Source organism: Tasmannia lanceolata, unplaced genomic scaffold (genome assembly GCF_043159265.1).
Source record: "Tasmannia lanceolata isolate RefF3 unplaced genomic scaffold, GAP_Taslan_0.1 ptg000008l, whole genome shotgun sequence".
Taxonomy (NCBI): domain Eukaryota; kingdom Viridiplantae; phylum Streptophyta; class Magnoliopsida; order Canellales; family Winteraceae; genus Tasmannia; species Tasmannia lanceolata.
In genome coordinates this window covers 13376200-13395970 of record NW_027518685.1, presented here as the reverse complement: position 1 = coordinate 13395970, position 19771 = coordinate 13376200, and the positions used below count along the sequence as shown (strand labels likewise).

Genomic DNA, 19771 nt, shown 5'->3' with positions numbered 1-19771 from the left:
ATCCGGGCCCAATTAAGCATATCTCATAACCCTGTTATTTCATCACGAGATTAAAATGTACCCCCTTTGTTTACTAGGGACGCCTCCTGTTTTGGTGGGGTTTTACTACTACTAAATTGAAGGGTTTGGTAGTCATAAATCATAATAAGGGACTATCTTCGCCAATACAAATTGTGTTCTCATTTCTCGACCTGCTCCGTTGGGTGTAACAGAAGTGCGTAGTTTGATTGAGACGGGCACAATTTGAGTGGTTTCTAAAAACAAATGACTCTTGCTATTTCCAAAGAAAGAAACCCTGGGGAATGAAGAGGCCCACGCGCTTTTGTTGAAGTAAGATTCTAACTTCACCTGCGAGTAAAGAATCCTCAGACCCTTCATTTCTAGGGTTTCTTTTCTCCCTCGATTTCTATGGAGATCTCCTAGCTGCGTAGAAATCCATTTTAGCTTAGCGTCTTAAGAAAAATATTTGCAAAACCGTTGTTGATTGTGTCAATTTCATGCAAATTGTTTGAATTACACGCGCGATCAGATCAATCCGAGCTGGTTTTAATGGATTTTCCTCTCATTTTCTTCGAAGAGCTTTTAGATCTATCCGTTTCGTCTGAATTCTAAGAAATTCTCATTTCTAATTTCACCTGTAAGTGAGGCCTCCTCTGAATCTGTATTTTTAGTTTTTCATTTCAGTATCTTTTTAGAATTTTTCAGAAAGTAGTTTCTTCGAAAAAAAAAAAAATGCACATTCGTTGTGGATTTTGATAATTTCCTCGAATTCCCGCGGAAAAAGTTCAAATGAATATGGTTTTAATAATTATTCGGCTCATTTTCTTCGAGTGGCTTTAGATTTCTCTTATTCAGCCCCTTTTGGAGGTATTTTTCCATTTCTAAATCCTCAGGATCTCGATTAGGCATTCCCCTCCCTCGCTTTGATCTTCTCTCGATTCTTCCATGGAAGTAAAATTGAATTAATTTCCTTTAAAGTTATTATTATTTATGCACAATCAGAACAAATAATTTGAATTAATTTAGTTGTTTTTTGCCTCACTTTCTTCGAGCTTTAGATTTCTCTGCTTCAGCCTTCGTTGGATGAAATTTGTGTCTCTGTTTTCATCTTGAAAGTTAATTTTTCAATGTTTTTTGAATTTGTCACTCGGATGAATAGTCCTGGTTTTAATTTTCACTAACGTTCTTTAAATTCACTGTTCCAAGATAGCCCATGAATGAAAAAACTGCAAGCTACTTGTTATTTGACTTACTTCATTGCAGATTTTGTGCACAGATCCCAATCATCTATTCGTGTAGCTTTGCTGAAGAAAAACGTAAAAGAAAAAGTTGCACTTCCTGTATTTCTTGTGGGAGTTTAGATTTGGGTTTGATGATGTCTAAACTGCAAAGCTATGGAAAAATCAGCTGAAGAAGTGGCTCTCGCTTTTTAGTTCTGTAGTGTCTCTCTCTCTGTAAGGAAGAAAAAAATGACAATGGCAATTTGAAAGGACTCCAATTTTGATATACTTCTCAGTGAAATATAATAATAGAAAGGAATTCATTTATACAGTATTAAAAATGCCTAGAAGGAGAAAAGGGATTCAATTCAGCAGGATTTATACATTTTCTTGCATACGTTCTTCGTTCAAGGAGGATTATTCCCAGATTGGTCAGAGTGGTTATTCGAGGATTGTATACTGTAATGATTATGAGAACCCTCAAGCTGCTTCACTGAACTACGGCAAAAATTATGTCTCCACCACAAAGTACACCATGGCAAATTTCATACCTAAGTCTTTGTTTGAGCAGTTTAGGAGGGTAGCAAATGTATACTTTATCGTGGTTGCTTGTGTTTCGTTTAGTCCATTGGCACCTTACAGAGCAGTTAGTGTCGTTGTGCCTTTGACAATTGTTATTGGAGCTACCATGGCAAAGGAAGCTGTGGAGGACTGGAGGCGCAAAAAGCAGGTGACGATTTGGAACAATTTGCTTTGCAATTTTAGAATTAGACTCAGAAACTCAACCAGATGCTTGAATTGATGTTTTGGATAGTTGTTCAGTAAATTGGGAATTTTGGATTATGATGAGTTCCCTAATTTTGTATTTCCATTTAGTTTCAAGTTTACTTTGTTGAGAATAAGATTGAAAATATCCACATCATTTGAAAACTATCAAACTAGGTGAATATAGAATTGTCCATATTCACCTAGAGCTCACTGTTTATTAAATTCTCAATTCAGACATATGATAATGCTACATGAGTATGAAATCTGTTTAACTAATGTGTGTACTCAGTGTCATATCCATCCCATGGACAGTTCCTGAATGAATTTTCAATTGATGGACTGTGCCTGCCACTTCTAAATCCCAGAAGGTGGGTGTATTCTCTGCGCATCCTGTGTTCTCTTGGATGTATTCCCTTTTTCTAAGACATGTGCCTTGTCCTTTTTAGTTTTGAAAGCTGCAGTGACTTTTTCGAGATACACTGTTTTTTTCGCTGTTCTTTTATAATAATGAAACTTCTATTAAGGGAACAAAAGATTTTACAAAACGGGCAGTGGTTTCTCCCATAGTTTTAAAACTTGCCCGAGTCGACTCCCTTTTACCTTGGCCGTGTTCCGCGATGTGCTGCATCCGCGTTCTGCATTTTGCCCTATAGAGTCAGTAAAAACTCCTTCGACTCTCCCGAATTATGACCGCGTCAACCGAGTAGTCCGCCGCGTCAAATGAGTACTCGACCGCATCTTGCCTAGTCGACTAGGATTTTCTTCGGCCGCATTCCGCGCCGCTTCGGCGTTTTTAAACACTAGTTTCCCCACAGCAAAAAACAGCCCTACTTACACCCTCTTTGGCTAACAAACTGGCTACATCATCTGCTTATCTCTTGATGCACTACTGTGCACATGTGTTTGGAGTTTGGATAATGTATTGAAACACTTAAATGCTTTCAGGATATAGAGGTCAATAATCGGAAGGTCAAAGTTTATGGAAACAATCATGCTTTTCACCAAACCAAATGGAAGGAACTTAGAGTTGGAGATCTTGTTAAGGTGGAGAAGGATGAGTTCTTTCCTGCTGATCTGCTACTGCTTTCATCTAGTTATGATGATGGGATCTGCTATGTTGAGACTATGAACCTGGATGGGGAAACAAACTTAAAACTTAAACAAGGTTTGGGGGTGACATCAGCATTGCGTGATGAGAGCTCCTTCCACCAATTCAAGGCATTGATCAAATGTGAGGACCCGAATGAACACCTATATTCCTTTATCGGGAGTTTGAATTATGATGAAATCCATCATCCTCTCTCACCTCAACAGATTCTTTTGAGAGATTCGAAGCTCCGGAACACTGATTATATATATGGCGTGGTGATTTTCACTGGGCATGACACAAAGGTGATGCAGAATGCCACAGATCCTCCTTCGAAGAGAAGTAATATTGAGAGGAAAATGGATAAGATAATCTATGTCCTTTTCAGCATCCTGGTTTTTATAGCTTCTGTTGGATCTGTTTTCTTTGGATTCAGAACTAAGGAGGATTTTAGTAATGGAAGGTTCAAAAGGTGGTATCTTAGGCCAGATGATTCAACTGCATTGTTTGACCCTAGAAAAGCCGCTTTGGCAGCATTTTTTCATTTTTTGACTTGTCTTATGTTGTACGGGTATTTCATCCCAATATCGTTGTACGTGTCGATTGAAATTGTAAAGGTTATACAGAGTATATTTATTAATTGTGACCAAGAAATGTACTTTGAGGAAGCGGACAAGCCAGCACAAGCCCGCACATCAAATTTAAATGAAGAACTTGGTCAGGTCCATACCATACTATCTGATAAAACTGGTACATTGACGTGCAACTCAATGGAGTTCTTGAAATGCTCCATCGCGGGCATTGCTTACGGACGTGGCATTACAATAGAGGAGGATGCAATGGCTAGAAGGATAAAGGATGACAAACCTGGACTTCAAGATTCACCATCTCATATAAGGGAGCATATCAATGAGCTTGTAGACTCAAGAACACCAATCAAAGGTTTCAACTTCAGAGATGAACGAATTATGAATGGCCAGTGGGTGAATGAACCCCAGTCAGATGTTATACAGAAGTTTTCCCGGGTGTTAGCACTATGCCATACAGCCATTCCTGAAGTGGACAATGAGTCAGGTGAAATTTCTTATGAAGCCGAGTCCCCAGATGAAGCAGTTTTTGTCATAGCCGCTAAAGTGCTTGGCTTTGAATTTTACAAAAGAACCCAGACAAGCATCTCATTGCATGAGTTAGATTCCAATACTGGCAGCCGGGTTGACAGGTGACCTTTTCCAGAACTTTTTTATCAGGTTTTTAATTATCGCTACTTTGACTTTCCCAGTTTTCTTTAGACATGCTCAGTTGATGTTCTGTATTTGCAAATATTTTTTAAATTTCAGGTCATATAAGCTTCTTCATGTTTTAGAGTTTAGCAGTTCCCGTAAGCGCATGTCTGTGATTGTGAGGAATGAGGAAAATCAGTTGTTGCTCCTCTGCAAGGGTGCAGACAGGTTTGACCCCCTGTGCACTTTCTAGACATTTGGCTTTATGAACCTATGTCACAAATATCTCTCTCGGGAATTTCTTGGCAAGGGAAAATCTCGGGATATATTAAACTTTCTTGTCTATTTCGGGTTTATATAGGGGAAAAAACAATAAAATAAAATAATTTAAAAATGTATAAATTAAGAAAAAAATTTCGTGATATTGTCGTGGTAAAATATTGCTATATTTTTAAAATTCTCGGGATTATTTCGTTTTATCAAAATATCGCAATAAAGTAGCTATATTTTGAAAATATTGGAGACATTTGTGACATAGATATGAACATTTCAAAAATGGTCCAGTGATTCCAAATTCATGTTTCCCATGCATCCAGCGTAATGTTCGAAAGGCTGGCTGAGGATGGGAGAATGTTTGAGGCCAAGACCAAGGACCACATCAGTGAATATGCCGAGGCAGGTTTGCGAACCTTGGTGATTGCATATCGTGAGCTTGGTGAAGAAGAGTACAGAATATGGCAGGAGGAATTCTTGAAGGCAAAAAATTCTGTGAGTGCGGACCGAGATTCAATGGTGGATGCAGCAACTGATAGAATTGAGAGGGGTTTGATTCTTCTTGGCGCTACAGCTGTTGAAGACAAACTGCAGAAGGGGGTGAGTAACAAACAATCCACTAGAAATTCTTTTCATCTGCTAACCTTGTCTAACCTATGGCCAGTGAATGTTTTATATTTTCATTATGTCTTATCTTCTATTTTGTCCCATCAAATGAATTACACTTGCTGGAACCCTGTTATAACATACATTGCACTAGTATTTATTTTCATCTCCTCACCAAATAATGAAATCTTAAGCTATTGATTTTTTCTTGCGAGGGTAGTATGCCTTATCCCGTATTTCTTCATATGGAACAAAATACATCTTTTGCAACCCTGTTACAATACTTGCATGCCCTATCATAACATGTTCACATGCACAGACATCACATATATATATATATATATATATATATATATATATATATATATATATATATATATATATATATATATATATATATATATATATGAGGAAAGTGTTTCTACTCGGCCGAGTAGAAAAGCTTATCTACTCCTCCCTTTAAAAAGTACAGTGGGCCCACACATTGTGGATGATCCAAAGCATTCATTTGATAGGTCTTAACATAGATAGGGTGTGCCCAAAAAATCAGCACCAAAGGGTCATCCTAGCCCTTCGTTTTGTTGGGCCTTGTAGAAACAGAATGGACGCACTGTGTAAGATGCGTAAGATGCGTCCATTCTGTTTCTACAAGGCCCAACAAAACGAAGGGTTAGGATGACCCTTTGGTGCTGATTTTTTGGGCACACCCTATCTATGATAAGACCTATCAAATGAATGCTTTGGATCATCCACAATGTGTGGGCCCACTGTACTTTTTAAAGGGAGGAGTAGATAAGCCTTTCTACTCGGCCGAGTAGAAACACTTTCCTCATATATATATATATATATATATAGAGGAAACTGTTGGTGAGCTTAAGCTCACCAAACTTATGGTGAGCTAGCTTTCCCAATCACATGGGTCCCATATTTTGGGGAGTGATCCAAACCATTCATTTGCAAGGCCTTATCATAGATAGGGGGTGTACCAAAAATCAGCTCCATAGGATCATCCTAACCCCTCCATTTGTCGAGGACAAAAATGGGGCAAATTTGTGTCTGTCCATTTTTGTCCTCCACAAATGGAGGGGTTAGAATGATCCTATGGAGCTGATTTTTGGTACACCCCCCATCTATATATGGGATCTATGTGATTGGGAAAGCTAGCTCACCATAAGTTTGGTGAGCTTAAGCTCACCAACAGTTTCCTCATATATATATATATGTTCATAGTGTTCACCTTCACATTTGGGCAGGCACGTATATGCTCCTTAGATCAAAAAATTTTGAACTGACTTTCCCTTCTCTGATTTATAGGTTCCTGAGTGCATTGAAAAGCTCGCGCATGCCGGAATTAAGATATGGGTTTTGACTGGTGATAAGATGGAAACTGCAGTCAATATTGGGTCTGTTTTGCTTGGGATTTTTATATAGCTTATCAGTATAGGGTGTCACAAATGTGAGGCCTGACTATTATCTTTTTCTTTACTATAGGTATGCATGCAGTTTGCTGAGACAAGGGATGAAACAGATTGTGATCACATTGGATTCACCAGAGATAAATGCCTTGGAAAAGGAAGGGGACAAGGAGGCTATTGCAAAGGTTTCCAAAATTTTGGGATACTTCTCATGAAATTGATAGCTTTCAAACTCTTATAAGGTTTATGTGTTATGTTTATTCTATGCAAGGAGACACACGATTTTGAAAAGTTCAGCAAAACTTTTGGATGTTCTCAAGAAAGTGATGGATTCATAGTTCATCTTGTCCCCCTTTAAGGTTTATGAATTATGTCATGATATTGTTTGTGAACTTTCTGATAGGCTTCACATGAAAGCATTGCCAAGCAAATACACGAAGGAAAATCTCAAGTCAGTTCAGGAAAAGAAAGTTCTGTTGCATTTGCTCTGGTCATTGATGGTAACTCTCTGGCTTTTGCCCTCATGGGAAATCTGGAGAGCTTGTTTTTGGACCTTGCAATTGATTGTGCATCTGTTATTTGCTGCCGTTCTTCACCAAAACAGAAGGCACTGGTGAGTGCTTCCTCGCCATGTTGTTTTTTCTTGAAAATTAGTTTGTATTGTAGTATGTAATTCTAATTTTTAATATGTAATTCTATTTTTTTTTTAAAAGTTTGTATTGTATTATGGGGAACAGTCAGTTTCTGTTGATACTGATACCAAAATAATCTGATTGAAATGTAAAAATATGCAGGTTACAAGACTGGTGAAAATGGGAACAAGGAAAACGACACTCGCAATTGGTGATGGAGCAAATGATGTTGGCATGCTCCAAGAAGCTGACATTGGCGTTGGCATTAGTGGTGTTGAGGGGATGCAGGTTCTTATATTTTACGGTCTCATTATATATGGAGCCTTTTGTTAACATTTTTACTTTATCCTTTAATTATGTATACCTTGTGTCTAATGGTGCCTTACAGATTTTATCATCCGATACCCTATCCATCTTATTTTCACCAAGCAATTAGATTGTTCGTATGTGACATTCAAATTTTTGGAAGACAGTTCGGGTTTGATCACTCAACCCCTTTCTGTGAAAACTCAGAAGCCATATAATGCAAGTCACTACTAGTAATCCATCACAAGTAGAGAACTTGCTATAGAATTGAACAAACACAAGAACAATCCAATAGATCTTTACAAACAATGTTAGAAAGGAATAAAATGATAATAGATTTGATCAAAATATGACCAATGTAGGGTAAAACAAACCACGGGAAAGGCACATCAAAATTTCATACAAATAGGCCCCAAACACCTTATGACGCTAATTTAATCCTAGCAATTGGTATATGATCAATTTCAGAACTTAGTTAAACCTAAATAAAGCCTGATACCTTTTGCAGGGCAACATTAAATAAAAATAAAGTGTATTACATGTTGCAGTCCAAGAAAACCTTGAACACCAGCTTCTAAAACTACAAACCTTCTAAAAGAACACAAACTTATAAAACTATAGGTCTTCTAAAATAAGACTATCGACTTGCTAAACTCAATTAAGGTCCTTAAGGATTCCTTTTCCTGTTTTATTCCACCCCAAATATAGCATTTTCTCAACTTGTTTTTCGTTTTACAGGACTCACCACAGGCTACTTAAACTTTATCCAAAAGTAAAATAAAAATCACTAAAACGTAATGACTGTCTGCCAATTATTGTGATTAATGGAGCTCTATAGAGCTTACTAATTGATGTTAGCATGATGTTTCAAGCATGGTTTTAAATTTCGACCGAAATCTGAAACCGAAATCACCAATACCCGAAACGGTACCGGATTTTGGCCGAAATTTCGAAATTTCGGACGTTTTCTTTATTTTTCATCCGAAATTTCGAGAAATTCAACCCAAAATCTCAAATTTTTTAACCATATAGCATTTTCCAGAAATTTCGGCTGAAATTACCAAATTTCAAAATTTGGTATTAAATAAAATATTATTTTTTAATGGTGTACCCAACTTCGGCCAAAATTTCGGTTTCGATGAGGGTTGAAACGCATTCCGAAACCTGCCGAAATTTGGTATTACATAAAACATCACTTTTTAATGGAATTTCAAAATTTCAGGCGAAATTTCCGTTTCGGTGAGGGCCGAAATGCATTCCGAAACTGAAATTTAAAACCATGGTTTCAAGTGCCCTAGGACATACTATTGGATCTTGGTCGTCCAGTTCACGACATTACGTGTGGTTTACGACACTATTCATGTCACAGTTCATTGGGTTTTGTAGGGAGCTTTAAGTGAGGTTATTTTTGTCAAAAGGATAAATTCACCCCCTTTAACGTTTTTCTTTGCCTTTAAAGCTTAACGAATAACGATAGGGAGGGGGGCGGGGCATATCAGTCCCCTTGTTTTTTGGTAGAAATATCTACAATTTTTGTGTGTGAATTTGCTGCAAATCATATCATGGGATTTTCTACAGTTTTTTGTTCGTGGACTTTATGCAAAACCTTTTCCTGGAGTTGTCTTGGAGAAAATTCAAATTTTTGAGTGCCTTGCTACAGATTTCTGACAGGTTTTCTAAGGAATTGGCTACATTTTTATTTTTGGTTTATTATTCTAGAAAAAAGTGAGTTGTTGCAATCTTTTTGCTGTACTCTACTTTTTAATTGATCCCAGATTTGAATTATCTTGTTGACATCTATTACCAAGAGAAACTCAATGACTCTTTTATTTTATTTCTGTGATAAATTGCATTATAAATTGCCACCATTATTTCTGCGATAAATTGCATTATAAATTGGCACCAGAGTGTCAATCACAGATTTGTGCTACAGTATTTGGTATTAGAGCATCAAACGTAGATTTGTTCTACATCACACTTGTGATATAAAATTTACTTGCAGCATGTTATTTATGTTGAAGCCCAAGTGCCCAACTCTAAATGAGTTGGTAATGCTGGATGGACATCAAAGGGTCAAATAGAGCTACCCACCCAACTTGTCTCTGTAAAAATCAGCTAGAATTTGGGTCATGTCTTGCTGCTTAAGCAGTTTTGGGGTTGAAAATGAAATCACCTAGAAATAACATGACTTCAAACCTGGGCTTCTTTTCTAGCAGACACTTTCTATTTTATAATAACCTTACAGCAGATTAAAAAGAGGCAGTTATTTCTGCACTAATTTATATGCACCCCATGAATTGTACTAGTGACAATGCAATGGACTTGTCTTTGAGTGTTTGTTACTGATTTATTTGAATTTCTTGATTGCTTATTGTTGAAGTTCTCTTTCAGAAATTTTGGATCACTTTCCTCAACTGAGGATCTTTTACTCATGACCAAGGAAGAAAATTTAGTTTTGCCTGCTTAATAAATTTGAATGGCAAGTTTTAACTTTTGCATTTGGCACACGTAATTTTCGAAGGTGTCATGAATTGTACTCTTTTCTAATCTTACTTCTTCATGGTGATATCATGATTGAGAGTTTGGATTCTTGCATTCATGATTCAAAGTGATTTTATTATGCAGGCGGTTATGTCTAGTGATTTTGCGATTTCTCAATTCTGTTTTTTGGAGCGTCTGTTGCTCGTACATGGCCATTGGTGTTACAGACGGATTGCAATGATGGTATTAATCATAGCTTCCCTGAAATTTTCTTGTCTTGTCAAATGTCAAAAAAAAAGTTTATCAGAACCTCCATATTTTTATCCCAAAATGGTAAAATACTCTATTGAAAAGATATTCAGCTGTTTGAGCCTTTGAAGGGACCAACTCATCCAAATTTGCTATCTTGTTAGGTTCTTGTGTATTAGACTACTAGTGGTAATGCCCTTAATTTTGTAGCATTTGGGTCAGGCTCAAACTTCATCCTCACCTATCAAAAAGAAAAGTAGAAAATAAATAAAATAAAATAGTGACTTTCTTTCACTAAAGTGATAGGTTGGTGATTTTTTGAAATTCAGCTGTCTGGAGATGAATTTGGGTTCAAAATGCTGTTTCCACTCATCTTTAGTAGAACAAGGGTAAGACATAGGAAGAACAATTTGGTCATTTTGCCAAAGATGAGTGGCATTTTCATCACTCTGACGAGTACAGAGATTTTGGTAATTTGTTTATAACTTTATGCTTTATAATGTTCTGCATATTGGGACTGACGTTGGCTTTCCTTTGTGTCTGTAGGTTTGCTACTTTTTCTACAAAAATATGACATTTGGGTTTACCCTCTTCTGCTTCGAGGCTTACACTTCTTTCTCCGGACAGCCTGCTTATAATGATTGGTACATGTCCTTCTACAATGTCTTCTTCACTTCACTTCCTGTGATTGCTCTTGGTGTTTTTGAGCAGGATGTTTCTGCCCGCCTTTGCCTCCAGGTACTCGGCCTTCACAATTTAGTCATTTATCCTTTTAAGTGCAAAAGGCACATTCACCAGGGGAAAGAGTTCACACAATACCAACACAATGAATACGTACTTATAAGGGCTAAGAGGGGCGCTAATAGGGGCCCTCTAAGCCCTTGTTATGTTAGTATGTGAGAGGGGTGTCACTTATAGCACTTTAAAGAAGCCCCTTATGCTGCCCTTCTTAGGTTAGTATGCTGAAAAACAGAATAACGTTGCGCCTCTAAATGACCTTATTAGCCTTAAAAAGAGGGCGCTCTAGAAGTGAATGTTTTGGATATTCTGTAAATTCTCTAAAATATTGGTTTATGGTGGTTAGCTCTTTGCTGCTTCTGCTTGAATTTTAGATATCTAGGAATATTTTGAGATTTAGTTATTTTTGTGAGTACCAATTATTCAAGAATTCCAACCTTAGTGGATGGATTGCAACACAAACCTTTAGTCTCTGTTCTGTACAACTTGCATTCTAAATTCTAACCTTAATAACCACCACACTTTTGTATTCGCAAAAAAAAAAAAAATTGTTAAAACCTGTCGAACCATTCAAGCTTCCCACAGTTGACAATCCTATCATTTGTATGGATACCTTTTCTGTTGTTGTTGTCATGATAATGCATATGTTACCATTTAGCACCAAAGACCTATAGGCCTCTGTTATTTTCATCAAAGTGGTGAGCCAAAAGCTTTTATCTCCATGGTTGTAGTTCTTTATCAGTCTCTTCTATCGATGTGACTTCTCATCACTGCCTTGCAAGGACTTCTATCACATCTGTTAAAATTGCCTTCTCGTAACGCTCCTTATCAGTGCATGGGGCATGTCTTCACAGTCTTTTACAACTACTGCATCATTATCTTTCATAATCACCCTTTTGTCGTTAGAATTACATGCGAAGTGCTCTGGTTGCCAGCAGGAATAACATCATGAAGAGCTTGTCCATTCCTATCTTATTTCATGAAGGATTCTTCTTCCTATGGAAAGCCTCTCTCACCTTTCTTTGTTCTGGTTATAATTTTCTTTCCCTCTTTTCTCTTACCTAAGAGGTGAATTCCTTATGTTTCTTGATCACGTCACTCACAATTCACCTCCAATTTAAAGGGCTCCAAATTCACCAGCATTATCTCAAATTGTGATCTAAAATTGTAGGTTTAACTCAAGGACTGTGAACCTCTATGTGTCCTTTCAGTTTTATGTGGAGATCTGTGTAATGCAGGCCAAAAGCAGGACTATTTGCTTTTGCGTGAAACCCCCAACAGATTTGAATTGTGAATCATAAGATTTTCAAAACAATGGGAAGAGGTGTGTTCAAGTCAGATTTAACAAGTATAAACAAAAGAAAAGGAGATATTCAAAAACAAAAAAATAACAAAACAAAAGGAGATGGAAATGCTGCCATAATTAGGAAAAGACAAACAAGAGGGTGTGTGTGTGTGTGTGGGTGGGTGCTCAATCCTCTTGGCACATCAAATTTTGCTGCGCCCATCTAAAATACTTCATTTTGTTTAAACGTCTGTATGGAGCTCAAGTTCGAGCTCCCCGCATGGACTTGTATTCTTCCTCTTTGATGGCACAGACAATCATCGAAGGCATTCTGAAACAATTGTAAGAAATCCTAATATGTACCTTCACTAGATTATAAGACGATCATAAAAAGCAGTCTGATGTCCAAGAAATTAAGGTTATCGACACCCATAAATAAAAGTGTCTTGCACCTCATAAAAGTTAGTACAGACTACAGAGTGCCTTTTATGGTTCTCATAAACTAGTCAAGGTAACCCCTGCTTTTTATACTAATATTTTTATTGGTTTTGCAGTTCCCTCTTCTATATCAAGAAGGTGTTCAGAATGTCCTCTTTAGATGGCTTCGCATATTCGCTTGGATTTTCAATGGAGTCTGCAGTTCTGTTATTATCTTCTTCTTCACCACCCACTCCATCCTTCACCAGGCCTTCCGGGGAGATGGTCGTGTAGCAGGATCTGAGGTCCTTGCAGTCACCATGTACACATGCGTGGTATGGACTGTAAACTGCCAAATGGCACTGTCCCTTAACTATTTCACATGGGTCCACCATATCCTTATCTGGGGAAGCATCCTCTTTTGGTATATATTCTTAGCTATTTATGGGTCTATCCCACCCACAATATCCACATCAGCTTACAAAGTTCTTGTGGAGGCTTGCGGTTCGAGCCCTCTATACTGGCTATCCACCTTGTTAGTCGTGGTCTCTGCTCTCGTACCGTTTGTTTCCTACTCGGCTTTTCAGACCAGGTTCTTCCCAATGTATCACAACATAATTCAGAGACAAGGTCTGAAAGGCTCAGCATTGCGAGCTTCTGTTGGGTTTTCCGGCAGTGGCAAGGCTAAAATCCGGCACCTGAAAGAGAAACTCTGGAACAGGAGGTCATGAAAATTTTGTGTTGCATGTATATCTGTTATTCTGTTAACGTGTCTGTTGTAGAAAATCAGCTAAACATTCAGAGCTTCCAATCCGGAAATGTTGTATCGTTTAATAGTATGCTTTGCCTTGCGAAGTGAAAAAAGAAAAAAACATGTTCATGTATACGGAAATGATATCATCACAACCATGTTTTAATAATTGCACAAACTCAGCTTGTCTTTCTTTTTTTAATTAAGTTAATAACCTTTGACAGCTCTTTAAAAAACAAAAGACAAGATGAGTAAGGGCAGATATCAAAACATGGTTGTGCCAATATCATTTCCCTATCTATATGTTGCATCTCTAGATAGAATACACACACTCGCGCGTATGTATGTGAGGATGGGAAAATGATATCAGCACCACCATGTTTTCACAATGGGTTTCCTTGTCAAACACTTACCCGATTGTCTGTTAACTACATTTTTAGAGCTAGTAAAAAGGCACGTGCAATTGCACATGCGTGAACTAAGGTATTGTACAATAAAATTTAGTATAAGCATAGAAAACTGATTTTATAGAAAATTTCCATTTTACAACTAAATAAAATAAGTTGTAAAATAATTAAAATAAGGTGATAGAGATAGAGAATTTGCAATATCAAGTAAGTTGATTTTAATAAAAGCTTTGCATAATTTTTTATTTTTTATTTTTCTTTGTTACTACTATTATGCCAAAAAAATAAAAAAATTTAATTCCTGCTGCTTTCTACTATATATTGGTATCATAGTTGTCAATATTCATGAAACTCTTGAATAATAGGGAAAATGATATCCTGCATTTCTATATTTTGATAATGACACTCCTTAGCTCTCATTATTTATTTTGATAATGACACTCCTCAGCTCTCATTATATATTTTGATAATGACAATCCTTAGCTCTCATTATTTATGTGTAGAATCATAAAAATGTGATGCCTATTTTACGTGGTTCCCCTTTAAAGTGGATATTTTGAATGGAAATTATAGTAAATTTCTAGTTCTGTTAATGAATAATTTATCTAAATCTTTGAAATTAATGTGTTTCATTGGATTATTAGCATCATACAATAACCCCAAAAATTTCTTGATATGTTAAGAACGTATAACAAATAAAAAGAATATTTGCATCCTACAAAATGCAAACAATGTATGGCTACATCCATCTGAGTTGGACATTATGATAAATCGAAGGTCTCTAAACAAAAGGAAAGGATTATATGGGACAAGGTCCCACTCAATAATAAATACTTTCAAATTATGAAAATTACTATTGGACTATGTCAATTTACATTTGATGAGTTGGAAATGGTTTTAAATTTCGACCGAAACCAAAATCGATAATATGCAAAAGGGTATTTTTCTTGCGTCCGAAATTTCGTTTATCCCAAAAATTCGGGAAATTTAAGGGATTTTACCCGAGAGACGTTTATTCTAGGGCCCGACAAATGAACGGTTTAGATATCCCAAACAATGCGGGTGCCACTGTTTTTAGTGGGCTATAACTATAAGTGCATGGACGGCTGGCCAGCATATAAATTCACCCCCCGTCAAAATGGACTATACAGCCCACATCATAGGATGATCCAAACCGCACACTTGATGAGCGAGAACTTAAATAGTTTGTGCTCTAAAAAATCATTTAAATAGGATGATTCTAACCCTCTGATCTAAAATGGATTAAGATTATGGGAATTTCTATAGTCGTGACGGTTGGGATCATCGTAGAGATAAGTTTTTGGGGACCAAGGTTAGAACCTTTTGGGAGCTGAAAATAGCACTCTATATAATAAAAGACAAGGGGAGTTAGTGCAACTATTAAAACATTCTATATAATAAAGGACAAGGGGAGTTAGTGCAACTATTAAAACATTCTATATAATAAGAGACAAGGGAATTAGAGCGAAAGACCGTGCCGAAAACGCTTTTAGTATAGTAAGGATTGTAGCAGCTTTTAACTGGTAGTTGGAGAACTGCAAAACAAAGAGAGTGCTATTGTTAAAAAAAAAGGTGTGTGGATATCATTTTTTTTGGGTGATCATTGAGAAGTAGATATGAATCATTCAGATGGTGGGGTCCATCTTCGATTATCCAAGATCTATAATCAACCATTATACCGTGTCTTTTTGTAGTTTTTTTATAAATTGATCTGAACCATTGGACGCTAGGATCTTGTTCAGACATTTAGGACCAATCCACATATGACACAGCACAACCTACTTAGCTACATGGCCTTAACAGTTTAGGATTGCATGACTGGCTTGATTGTTGGGAGATCCAAACCTATCCCTCCCAAATGAACGGTCCTGATCAATTCAAGGTAGGACCCACTATGCTGTGGCGGGCCTACCACATTGTATTACGATGAGGTCATGGCCTACTGAGTGAAATATCCCAAGTGAAGTTGTGAATGACCTGTTTTAAACAAAGAGGCTCTGTGGTAGGAAGGATCGATGTGATCTTGGAGTAGCTGCATGAGGAACCAAAGCTATCCACTTACAATTGTTGCAGATCCTAGCAGAGATCCAAGCAATTGAATCTGATGGGCCTCCTCTCGAGTGGGTCGGATTCTAAAAATCATACCTATTTAACTTTCCAACCCTTTATTCAGTGGGACAGATGATCGTATTTTTCACGACAAAAACATCATGTTTTTATAAGATGCACGACGCATCTTGTCGTGTAGTATTTAAAGCTCTGTCAGAATAATATTACAGTTCTCAAAAAACTTTTACAAGCCCTCTAAATACTAAACGATAAGATGCTTTCGCACATCTTAACTAAAAGAGTGGAGTGCTGATATCATTTCCCGAGTTTTATTAGGTTTTATAAATCCCACATATTTAACTTCAATAGTCTTCAAAGTCATTTGCTGATTTGCATATAAAATTATGAGATTTTATATGGTGGCCGACCTTTACATGTAAAGGTCGGAGAGAGAAAACCCCTCCTCCCTTGATGTTTGATCCATCCAAAGCACCCTTTTTTAACTTTTCCATGGATCACGAACCAAGGTGGCAGGTTTTCTCTCTCTGCTCTTGTTGCTAACACGGTTGGCCACCATATAATTTCTCTAAAATTAGATACAAATAAGAGTTTTTATATGCTATGTGTGGCCGTAGAGTCAAGTATTTTTAAAAAGTACTATACAGCCCACTCCATAGGATGATCCAAACCGTTCATTTTTAGGTCACAACATAAATAGATTGTGACCCAAAAATTATTTCCATAGGATGGTCCTAACCCTCAGATCTATAAGCATTTCCATAATGTGCAGTCCCTCCGTGGATCCAGGGGTTAGTGATTTTTGGGGCACGATCTTTATGTTGTGGCCCAACAAATGAATGGTTTGGATCATCCTAAGAAGTGGGCTGTGCAGTACTACTTATTGAAAATACTGGACCATGCAGCCACACAACATATAAAATCTCATATACAAATAATATTCATAAGTATCCAAAGAGGCCCTACATGTTGGCCAACAACCTAACTAAGGCCCATGAAAATACGTAAGAGGATGACATACATATGAAACGTTAGATAATGGGAAAGAAAAGTCACAGAGAGTGACAACCACGAAGCAAAGGGATAAGATGATACTTAGACAAAGTCACCAAGACTAATAGAACAAATTCTCGCCCCGGGCACAGTCTTGGCCTAGAAGAACCAAAGTCTCATTAAACGGTCACTTATTTGAACCCACTTTAATTCACCTTTACTTTATCATTGGGCACTTTGGTCGGAGTCATCCCATAGGAAAAAGGTTGTGATCCCATGAGAGAGAGAGAGCGAGAGAGAGAGAGAGAGAGGACGTTTATTCAAAAGATATGAGTGTGATGGCTAATGGATTTTACTCACCACTAATCATTCAACTTAAATCACAAATTAAGAACTCTAGAAAAGAGCACGTTCATACACAAGACATGTTCTTTTATGAGCAAAAATTGCGACAATAAGAATTAAGAGCTTAAGGTCCTCTTTGGATAACAGTAAAAATTATTTCCGTATAATCCGGCATTTGGAATGTGAAAAATGTTGACACAAATTCCGCAAAATTAAGATCACATTTTTTTATGTCCACATTCCAAATTCACGATGATAAACCCTACCTCGTTCCCCTCGACCAAAGTAGCCATCTTTTATGGAAAATAACTAAAATACCTTATAGAAAATAACCTAAAATCTAGTGTTCTTAAAAATGAGAGCCATGAATTTTTTTTTAATGATAAATCAACATCTCCAAGTTGTGTGAGAGGGGTGGGGCAGGTGGGAGAAGGAGAGATTTGAGAGGACAGGAATAAGTTAGGGGTGAGAAATGGTTAAACAGTCAGGAAAAAATCAATCACATTTGGAGTGGAGTTCTTTTGTTTCCTGATTTTTCAGGCTTTTCTTGCCCTCCTGCCACTGAGTCCGGCCCTATCGTATTCCGGAAAACAAATCCCTCTCCCAGCCTCCCTCGCCACTTGAAGAAGCTAATTTATCATGAAAATAAATTCATGGTGGCCGAACGTGCCCCTAGCCATTTTCTATGAGATATGGTGTATTTTGGTCTTTTTTCTATGAGAAAAAATACCATTGATTTTATGAATCTCCTTGGGGTGACCCAATGACCTTGGTTTCCTGCGGTGGTCCTGCCGATCGAATCTATAAGATCAATTGTCTACAAAAATCATCAATTTTAGCTCCATTTTAGGAGACTTTGTTTCCATGCGTAGAATAATTACATATATTTTAATTCACATTAGAAGATGGTAAATAATAGATCGATTCATCCAATGTAGTTATTTGTAACTTTGTATTTTAGTTATTCAACATCTATAGAGAATTCATAATTATAAGATATTTAATACCTATAATGAAATTTACATTTATAAGGTTTTTAATAGCTATAGATGATATTTAACATCATAAAGCTTAAAAAACCTGGAGGCTTGGCCATCTAGGTTTTCCTGTTACATATAGTACAAGAAAACAGCACAAATATGATTTTCATGAGTTTTTGTAAAAAGGTAAAAGTAGAGATATTCAGAATAAGAGATTCTATATGCTTTGCGTGCGTGAAGTCCAGTATTTAATTTGGGCAATGATAAATTCGCACACCCTGTAGGATAATTCACACCCTTTAAACGTTAAAAAGGCGTTAAAGTGTGCCACATACCCTCCTTTAAAAGGGTGAGACCTATAGGTCGCCCTTTAATTTTCACAAATTACTATGGAGCCCATTTCATAGGATGATTCAAGTTGTACATTTGTTAGGCCAGGATGTACCTCGGAAATCATTTTTCCAGAGTTTTTCGCTTTTCCATGGTTCGATTACACATGAAAAGAGTAACTTATAACTATATCATTTCCCTCTAAATTGTGGAAACAAGTTTTTTTTTTCCTGCATTCTTAACAGGGTCTGAAAGGATTTATTTTTCTCGATCGTTTGATCACGGGATGAAATTGTCTGATAAGGTGTAGACCGGGGGGCAATGGACTAAACTTTGATGGCTGAAAAGATTCACGATTTTAATATTGGGAGTGATAAACCGACTCCCAAATATGATAAATCGACTCCCCATGTGTCTTTCTCTCTCCTCTGGGTTAGAGAGAGAAAGAGGAGAGAGATAGACAGATGGGGAGTCAATTTATCATTTTGGGGGGTCGATTTATCACTGCCCTTAATATTTTATAAGACATTTTAAAAGTAAGACTTCAGTGGGAGCGTTTGCAACCAGAAAATATCTTATAATTTTTTTTTGTTCACCTAGCAATATCTTATATTTTATAAATATGTCATATAAAAATGTTTTAAAATGCATCCAATTAGGCCTTTAAACTAAGAAAAAAAATCATATCCCTCACTAATCGTGTTGATTAAAGTTACTCAAACGTATAAAATATAATGCACGTGAGAAGAAAATTAGGAACCGCGACAAAGAAGAGTAGAGAGATTGCCACTGCAAGTTTCTTAAATGAGGTCAATGTAATTGAACTCACAGCTAAGATGGACCCATGATTAGAAAAAGATCAGAACTAATAAAATCTTCTGCATTAACAAATCTTTCTTGGATGGATCTGGACTTTGATCTGTTTCAAATTTTAATGACTTTCTCGAAGACATTGACTTTTTCCATGGTTACTGGTAGAAGACCACATGCCGGGATTTTGGGGCTCTAGTGGGCGGAATGCATGTGTTATACCACATGCCACTCTTCGAGGCGTTACCTTTGAGATAGGGGTGCAACTCGGATCGAGTTCGGTCGGGTTGGGTCAGGTCGGGTCGGGTCGATGCCAACCCGACCCGAGGAACCCTTTTTGCTCGACCCGAGGAACCTTTTTTCCAACCCG

The 19771-nt window shown here is 37.1% G+C and overlaps 1 protein-coding gene across 7 annotated transcripts; it reads left to right on the top strand.

Annotated features, from left to right (window-relative positions):
- The first annotated feature begins 167 nt into the window (after nt 1-167).
- LOC143884429 (putative phospholipid-transporting ATPase 8) lies at nt 168-13552 on the top strand. 7 transcript variants are annotated; one of them, XM_077387991.1, is made up of 13 exons: nt 168-330; nt 1277-1950; nt 2934-4294; nt 4413-4523; nt 4892-5168; nt 6489-6577; nt 6666-6774; nt 6993-7202; nt 7384-7509; nt 10153-10251; nt 10587-10646; nt 10804-10995; nt 12835-13552. In XM_077387991.1, the coding sequence occupies exons 2-13, from the start codon at nt 1561-1563 to the stop codon at nt 13426-13428; spliced, it is 3618 nt and encodes a 1205-aa protein (XP_077244106.1). In that variant the 5' UTR covers nt 168-330; nt 1277-1560; the 3' UTR covers nt 13429-13552. The 7 variants fall into 7 exon arrangements, with proteins under 7 accessions (XP_077244106.1, XP_077244104.1, XP_077244105.1 ...); XM_077387989.1 differs by having other exon boundaries at nt 1264-1950; XM_077387990.1 differs by having other exon boundaries at nt 168-637.
- The last annotated feature ends 6219 nt before the right edge of the window (nt 13553-19771 follow it).

Coding starts and splice junctions, on each gene's coding strand:
- LOC143884429 (XM_077387991.1), top strand. CDS start 1,561: ATGCCTAGAAGGAGAAAAGGGATTCAATTCAGCAGGATTTATACATTT. Junction 4,295..4,412: donor ACTGGCAGCCGGGTTGACAG/GTGACCTTTTCC, acceptor TTTAAATTTCAG/GTCATATAAGCTTCTTCATG. Junction 6,578..6,665: donor GAAACTGCAGTCAATATTGG/GTCTGTTTTGCT, acceptor TCTTTACTATAG/GTATGCATGCAGTTTGCTGA.